This window comes from Benincasa hispida, chromosome 6, assembly GCF_009727055.1.
Source record: "Benincasa hispida cultivar B227 chromosome 6, ASM972705v1, whole genome shotgun sequence".
Lineage (NCBI taxonomy): Eukaryota > Viridiplantae > Streptophyta > Magnoliopsida > Cucurbitales > Cucurbitaceae > Benincasa > Benincasa hispida.
The window spans coordinates 47,522,492-47,531,823 of record NC_052354.1 but is presented as its reverse complement, the minus strand read 5'-3'; the positions used below and the strand labels follow the sequence as shown (position 1 = coordinate 47,531,823).

General features: G+C 25.7%; 1 protein-coding gene across 1 annotated transcript in view; it reads right to left on the bottom strand.

Annotated features, from left to right (window-relative positions):
• The window catches only part of LOC120079552 (inositol oxygenase 2), a 14,420-nt gene extending 7,210 nt beyond the window's left edge, over window positions 1–7,210 (bottom strand). Inside the window, exon 1 of the mRNA XM_039033773.1 lies at window positions 6,988–7,210. Within this exon, the coding sequence (XP_038889701.1) occupies window positions 6,988–7,141 (154 nt within the window). The 5' untranslated portion in view covers window positions 7,142–7,210. The remainder of the gene's footprint in view (window positions 1–6,987) is intronic.
• Between the last annotated feature and the right edge of the window lie 2,122 nt (window positions 7,211–9,332).

The following is a 9,332-nucleotide window of genomic DNA, read 5'->3' as shown; positions in this document are numbered from 1 at the left end:
TTAGATACCCACAAAACGAGCATCTAAGATTATCGTGTTTATTCCCTCGTAATATAGAATATTTTGTCATCTAAAAATTTATGAGCATCCTAAGATGCCCTTTCATATGACATCTCAAGACTTCGGATGTCTTTCTGAAATATAAGTTTTATGGATTCTCATGTTGAGGGCATCAACTTTTTACTTTCTTTTATCATATTTTTTCACATATGTATATATCCATTTTCTTTATTTTTATTTTATAATTAAAAATTAATACTGATTTCACCATTTTTTGTTATATTGTAATTGTTTTTTGTTTTAATAGAAAGATATTTAAATTCAAGTTTGCATTAACATTTATTTTATGACCATCATTAAATTAATATATTACTCTGTTCAGAAAAATAACAAATAAAATAACAAGTTATATTAATTTAAAAAATAAATTTAAATTAATAGAAATAAATATATTGTATAAATTTAAATTATACTAAATTAATTAATATTCTTAGAACATTATGTAAATTTTAAATATTCCTAAGTAAAATTCTTACAGACCAAACACAGATATCCAAGTTTCCCTAAACGTCTAAAAAAAATATTCTTAAAAAAAAAACATGATTATCAAAGCATATAGACATATATAATTATGGCATCTAAACATTTCGATTATATATCTTTTCAAAAAAACAAACCACCTTTAAATGTACTTATTCAATTGTTTTATATTATTTTTTGTATTGAGTTTCAAATAATAAAAAAAAAAAAACAAAGTTCAATTCATATCTATTAAACTATAGGTTGAAATCTCTATTTCAGAGGCTTAAATCTTTTGTTGTACTAAAAAAAATTAATATCAAATTCATAATTACATCTAAGCATGTTAAATTAAAATAACTTTGTTAAACAAAAAAAAACCGAGACATCGAAAGTATACTTTGTTTTTCCATTCATGATTGTATGTATATTTTAATCATTGTTTTTCAGTTTCATATTGATTAAAATAAGAGTTGTTTTCAAATATATAAAAATAAACTAAAATATTTATAAATATAACAAAATGTCATTTTATATTCGTGATTATCATTGATCGACACTAATAGATATCCATCGATATCTATCACTAATAGTCGTTGATATTTTACTATATTTAAAATTATTTTCAGCCATTTTTTCATTTGATACAATATTCAAGTTTCTTCACCCACAATTTTATTGTGTGATATAAAATTTAGATTTTATTTTCTTAACATGAAAGCGGAATATTCTCTTTTCAAGAGTTGCCTAATCATTCAAAACAATTTTTAACCAAAATAGAGACACAAAACCACGAATCTTTGTGCAACAAGCTTAAATGTTAATATCATTTTAGTCCAATATTTTTGTTTGATTTATTTTAGTTCACACTTTTAAATACTTATGATTAATCTATCATCTAAATCTTAGAATTTGTCCAAAACTATTAGTTTAAAATCTTAAACTTTTTTGGGCAAATGAATTTATATTATTCATTCGAATTTCACTCTAAACTCGTTAATACGAGATTTTCACATGTGTATAAAATTTATTTAAATACATGGATCAAAATAATATTAATGAAAAAAAAAAGCTAAAACTCAAAATAGATATAGTATGAGTTTTTGTTTAGTAGGATTGATTTTTCATCTTCTCATTTTCTTTTATTTTCTCTAATTATTTAGTAATAATTATGTGATGATTTTCTTTTGTTACTTCGATGGAGTTTTAGGAGAAAAGATAAACTTATTTAAGTGATGTTGAGTTGATTTCAAATGGAACAAATTAAAATAATTACGTATCACAAACTAATGTTCTAAATTACTTATTTATAAAAATGTAGGTCTGAATTAATATAATTTCTAATTTTTATTGATGCAACGTCAACATATATGTTTAAAAAAATATATAAATGGATATTTATTCCTAAAAAAGCAGTCATAATTAATTGATATTTATTTAATAAACTTCAGGACGTATTTACCTCGTGTGTTTTTTTCCTTTTCACGAAGATTATTGTTATTATTTAACTTAATTTATTTTATGTATAAATTAATTACAAACTAGTAATAGAGTCTATTTTAGAGGATATTTGGAATACTAAGTTGATAATTATAATTACTATAGTTTGTAAACTATAACCGTCTGTATTTGGTGGCAAATTATTTTAATTTAGATAGGAAATAGTAAACATTTTAACAAGGGAGAAAGATAACGAGTGAGAAATAGTAAACTTTAGTATAAATAATGATTTCAAATAGTTGTGAACATCACTATCATATTTGAAATTCCAAACATGGAGTGTGATAATAGCCCACCCCACCGACTTTAAGTTTGGGCTCGAACAATCCCTTAAAATTTATTAAAAGTGGTGTGATTAGGTGCATGCTTGGGAGTTATTTTAAAATGTTTCAAATATATTTTTTTAAAAAAAAATCATAATATTTTGAAATATGTAATTCAAAATTAATTTTTACTATAGGTCAATCACGTTTAAAAATATAAATTAAGCATTAAATTGTTTTAGAGTGACGAAAATTAAAATACTTTTGGAAGCCGTGATTAATCTATTTCAAAATCATATAATGAAACTCAAAATCCTAAAATCAAAATATTATTTTAATTAAGTTTAACTAACCGAGGGCGTTTGAGTTCTTAACTTGTCTTGGTGGAGTAGGCTGTAATAATCATCAATGTTTGGGTCTTCCATTATAATAGTTGAAGTTTTCAGTTATTAAACCTCACATTTAGGTATAGTAAAACTATTTGAAAATCCTCGTTATCTACCATGTAAACTATTTTATAATCATCATCTTTTTTCATTTATAACAACTAAAATAGTTTTTATCTTAGACTATAATAACTAATTCAATGTCTCAAATCGTTTTTGTCACCATTAATCAAATTCTAGAGGGCATTTTGGCCATTGAGTTTTTGGAATGGAGTGGATTGGCTAAAGTTTACTCTAACCTTATTTTCAAGAGTGGTTTCACTATTTAAGTCCACCAATCTTTTCCCCATCCCATATATCACTATCCAAGTTTGTAGGCTCACCCTCTCCTAAAGTTCATATAAATTCTTCATTTTTTTTTCATAAATCCATATATTTATGTCTGAATAAGAAAAAAATTTGTGCTAGTTAATGATTAAGTTATGTTCTGAATAATTCACAATTAAAGTAAAAGTAGTTATAAGATTAAAATTTTAAACCACAAAATCATTCGCAATATTTTTCTAGTAATTATTGGAAAATTCAAACATGGATCTCTTGGTTGTTAACCCATGTCGTAGGTTAATTGAACTATGCTTATTTTGACAAATCATAAATAATGTAATTTAAAAATTCAAAACTTTAAATTTTAATCGGGTAGAAATAAGTTATATATATCTTCGTATTAAAATTAGAATGGTAATATAAAGTATATTGCTACATTGTCGGCCTTTTTTCAATTGAAGGAATATTTTAAGTTGAGTTATTTTACATTTTTATTTTTATGCATTATCTTATTGAACACTGTAATATATAGAACACTATAGAGGTGTAAAATATTGCAAATTGAAAATTCATATTTAATGTAATTTTTAGGTTGTATTTAGAATTACTTCGGTTATAAATGATTCTGTAAAAATCTGAGACGACTTTTGTATTCGGTAAGATTGATGGTAAAAAAAAATTGTTAGAATCACTTTCTTAATCATATGTTCATCTTTTAAAAACAGATTCTCGTAGAATCAATGCTTACTTCCTAATTAATTTTTAATTTTACTTTTATAAATTAAAATTCATCCCAGAACTTCTCTTCTCTCTTTTTTCCTTTCTTATTTCATCTGCTTCCTAGAAATATTATTATTTTAACGGTTTAAACTTATGACATCCATATTAACAACCGTTGTTATTGTTCTTGAAATTTATATTATAACTATTATAATATAAATTTCAAAGTTAATGAATTGATAGTGCTACAACACACCAAGGATTCAACCCTTCACAAAACAAATTAGTTTTTTTTTTCTTTTTAATGAATGATTATATAATTATTTCGCTAAAGTGTTCAATTTTGTAGATAATGTGGCATAACGTGGAGCTGTCAATTAAAAAAAAAAAAAAAAACAAACAAATGGAGTAAAGTCGTGTCAATTGGTTCATATTTATTATTTACTTTGACAAGATCATGATAATAATCCACCATATAAAATCACTTTTTGATTTCCTCTCCCATACATAATTATGCTATTGACAACTTTTCTAAAAGTTCCTTTGTCTCTTTTTTTTCCCCTTTATCTTTTTTATATTCCTTTTTGTATTTTAATTTTAAATTGTAACATAATCGAGGTAGATATTATTTGTTTTTTTTAATATTTTATAAAACAATGTAGAGTATACAAAATAATGTGCAACTCAAATTATATAGACTTCTAAACAATGGGTATGATGACAAATGTATATGTTAAATATTGATATCTCTACTTAGATAAGTATATGTCAAACAATAATTTTTCTTATTTCTAAGTTATAGTCATCTCAAATTAAAGTTAAACCTATTTGTTTTAATTTGACAAAAAATAAGGCTTTTATAATTTTAGTGTTGTTGGAAGAAAAAACTAATATAATATTCTGTGTGATTACTATAAGTTATAAATAATAAAAAAAAACATGATTGTTAGATATATATTTATTGAAGTATAGAAGAAAAAACCAATATAATACATAATTTGTGTGATAAACACATTAAATATCATATGTATTTATCGTGTCTTTAAAAATGAACGAAATTTATATTTTCTTTTCATCTCATTATAACTAATAACATGTTTAGATCATGTATATTAGATTTTAAATATCTGGACTAATAAATTTTTATGTAAGTAGAATAGTTAACATCAAGATTTAAATGTTTTGTGTGTATACACACTAAAATTGAGATTTTAGATGGGATATAAACTATCCAAATTAAAAACTTTTCTTCAAAGAAATCCCAAACTAAAGATATTATCAGAAAATCTTATATGATTAGATTTTTTTCTTTACTTCTTGGCTTTATCAATGACCATTAAACTTATATCAAAACAATTTAAAAGCAACTGGTAAATTATCACTTCGTATTTTTCATTCAATTATCCATAGAAATATACAAATTATCTTTTTGGAATGAAAGTAAAATAAACATATAAAATGTAATATTTTTTTAATGTAGAAACTCATCAACTATCTCATGTTTAATTTTTCACTCTCCCTTTGTAATAAAATAATGGCTAAATTATAAATATACTCATTCAACTTTCAAAATTACAAAAAAAAATTCTCTTGTATTTTTAAAAATTAAAAATTTCAAAGATAATTGCAAGTTTAAAATTACATTAGATGTCATACTCAAGTTTCTATGTAATAGTTCAACTAATTTTAAAAATGGCTGAATTTGTTATAGATAAATTAAACATCAAATTAAAAATTCAAAGATTTATTAAGCACAAAACTAAAATTTGATAGACTTATTATGCACTATTAGATATTAAGATATCAAAATAGACACAAACTTTACCGTTTGTAGACTAAACTTATAATTTAACATGATATTAAAACTATCAAATAAAAACAACTTAAAAAGTCCCACATTTTAGAAGAGTACAAAACTATAACGATTCAAATAACTTTTTACCCTCAACAATAATTAGTACGAACATCTCAACAAAACAACACATACTCTTAAAGGTGATAATGACGTAAAAGAGATGTCCAATTTTCTCATGGAGAAGGGACCCCGTGGGGCCCCGCCCGGGGCGGGGAATGGGGGAGGGAGTGGAGGAAAAAAAATTTCCGTGAGCTAAACGGGGATGGAGACAGGAAATGCATTCCCCATCTTCGCCCTCGGCCCCGACCTCGCCCCGTTTCTCATACCCGCCCCGATTATCTTTTAATATTTATTTAGTATGGTTATCTAATATTATGTTATTATTATTATTATATAAATATTACATTTAAATTTCAAATTTGATTATTTATTGAGAAAGATAATGAATATGTTTAAATTGAAGGTTTAAATTTAGATTATATATGTGAATAATTTGATTTATATTTATTTCTTTCTACTAAAAAATTAATTAGCATTTTTAGGTAAAAATTTAAGTAATTTATCTTTAAATTCAAATTGTCATTCAAAACTAACCATAATAAACAATTTAGTGATAAAATTAATTATTTAATTGAAATTTGATCACATTAGTGATATAAATTAATTGAATTTTTACAAAATAAAATAAAATAACAGAAAAAAATTCCCTACGAGGAATCCCCACCCCGATCCCCGTGGAGAATTTTACGGGATGGGGATGGGGAATGACATCCCCGTCTCCCTGCCTTGTGGACATCTCTAGATATAATCTGTTCATTTTGATTCGGTCGGAAGTTCAAACCGAACTGAACCATTTGGTAAAAAAGTAAGACAAGTCTTCTCAAAATGGATCAAATTTTTCTAAAAAATATATATATTAATAAGTTGATTTTAAAATTTTCTTGTTATTTACTTCTAAATTTTTGTAAGAGAACGATTGATCATGTGTGAAAAACTTAAGTTTACTCTACCAAAAACAAGTTGGGTTTTCTTTATAAAGTTATTTAAACCAAACTGGATTCTCAAACTCTACAAAATTTTCCTTTTTTTTCCTCTAAAAAAAAAAAAAATTAAAAAGTTGTACGTACCATAATGAACCAATAATGATCCATTGATCGATTACTAATATAATTTTCTCAATGTTACGTTCAGTTTCTTTTGTTAGCATTGTTATTTTTTTTTTTTTTTTGTTAATTCAATAATATGTGATGTGGAAGATTTGAATTTTTTATTTTTGGTTGAAAATAGACGTTTATGTTAAAAAAAAAGTTATACTCGTATTAGTTGTTATAGTGGATAATGAGACGTTGACACGTGTAACTCCCAAAAAAAAAATGAAGAAGAGGATGGAAATTAAAGAAGAAAAGATATGAGTGGAAACCTGAAGAAGGCAAGAGGGCATTTGAAGACATAAATGGAGAAATATTGCCATGATTGAATTGCCAATGAACAGGGTTGATCAAGCACCGGCCACCGCGGCTTGCGCCACCGGCCGCCGCCAACTTCCGGAAAGGCTCAAGGAACAACCTGTTCATCGTGATATTGAAAATCCCTCAGCAATAATGGACAGGAAATGAAACCTCAAGTTGGGGTGGCTACTGCCTTCTATTTCTGCCCTTTTTATCCTTTTATTTTCTTACTTTTAGAGGTCTCATCATGACAAATTTGCCCTTCTTTCTTTACTTGCACGTGCTCATTTGAACACTATTTTAACTCTAATTAATAGAAGCCCTAATTGTAAAAAGTACAACCTTCATTAAACTCCACGTCACTTTATCAAATTAAGGGCTCCTTTGGCCCCTTCTTTCCATCAAGTGGTTTATAATTTATATAGATGTGAAACCACATACTTCAATAAAGTTCGATTCCCTCGTTTTCAAAAGATTATAGGGTTATTTCGAGTTTTGAATTGGATATCATTATGAGACAGTTGTAAATATAGTAATCAAGTTTAAAATATTTGTAAATATAGTACACTGTTATTTAGTCTATTAGTTATAAACATATCACTAGTAAGGTTTATTAATGAAGTCTACCAGCGATAATTCTTACTGATAAGCTTGATTGTATTTGCAATTCTTTAAAAATATTGTTATACACTTAATCATCATCCCCAAAACATGTTAGCCAATATAATTACCCAATTATTTAATAGTATATGATTGAAGTGCTGACTATTTTAATATGAATTATAAATGAGAGAGAATGGTTACAAAATATTAAACAGCGTAGACAATAATTAGAGTTTTCAAATAGTTTTACTGATAGCTAAGTGTGAGTTATAATAATTAGAAACTTTAACTATTATAATAGGAGACTAAAATATTGAGTGGGCTATGATTAGCCACTCTATTTAAGGCCACTGGAGCCCCTAAATTCCTAAAAATGAAAAATAGGTCAAAATTAATCCACCATAGAAAATCACTTTTTGATTTCCTCTCCCATACATAATCGTGCCGTTGACAACTTTTCTAAAAGTTTTGTGTCTCCCTTGTTTTATCTATATCCTCTCTATCTTCTTTTTTGTATTTAAATTGTAATAAAATCGAAGTAGATTCGTTTTTTTATAGCCATTATTTGTTTTCTAATATTTTATACAATAATGTAGAGTATACAAAACAATTTGCACCTCAGATTATATAAATAATGGGTTTTTATAACAAACATATAGATGTTAAATATTGATATAGAAAGAACTAAGACAATATTTGGATCGAAAAAAAAATAAGACAATATATATACGTTGTTGATAATTATATGTTAAAACAATTGATAACAATTATATTCCTAAGTTATGGTAATAATTCCATACTAAGGTTAAAGCTATTTATTTTCAAAAAAAAGAAAAAAAAAAGTTAAAGATATTTATTTTGTTATGACCATAAATAAAATTTTTATAATTGTAGCATTGTTGGTAGAAAATGTTAGAATTAATTGAAATTTAATATCATCTTTAATGTAGTCCATGTGCATTATCTCCTATTTTATCTTTTAGGCCTATTATTTTACTAGACCAATTAATATTAAGTAAACGATAATTCCTAAATTATGTAAAAGACAATTTCCTAATTAAATACCTTGATGGAGGTGTTTATATAAAGATAAAACATTAGAGATTGATTCTCACTCATCCTGTATTAAGTTATTCTTTTCGCCTCATCAAGAAATCTAGCTAAGTTCAAAAGGAAATGGAAGAGAGAGAAACATAATCCCTCAAAATATCATTATCATGGATCAAGGTTGTAAAATAATGTGTATATATTATTCTAATTATGTTATTGTGAAAATCATCCAATTCAAAGATTTTAGCATTTATTATTTTAGATTTTAGTGTATAACCATGAAGTTAAAACTAACACAAAAAACCAATATGATATTTTGTGTAGGGATGTTCAAAAAATCCAGTAACCCGACCAACCCGGACTACCCAACTCAAACCGAGGTTGGGTTGGTTAAATTTTTTTAAAAATATTAAATTCAGGTTGGGTCTCGAGTTACCCCGTTTTAGGGTCGGATCGTTCCGACTTGACCCGAATATATATACTGTCTCTTATACACATCTAGATGTGTATAAGAGACAGGTATGAACGTTACCTGTAAATTTTAACAAGTCATTAAGGTGTTGTTTGTCTTAGATACCCACAAAACGAGCATCTAAGATTATCGTGTTTATTCCCTCGTAATATAGAATATTTTGTCATCTAAAAATTTATGAGCATCCTAAGA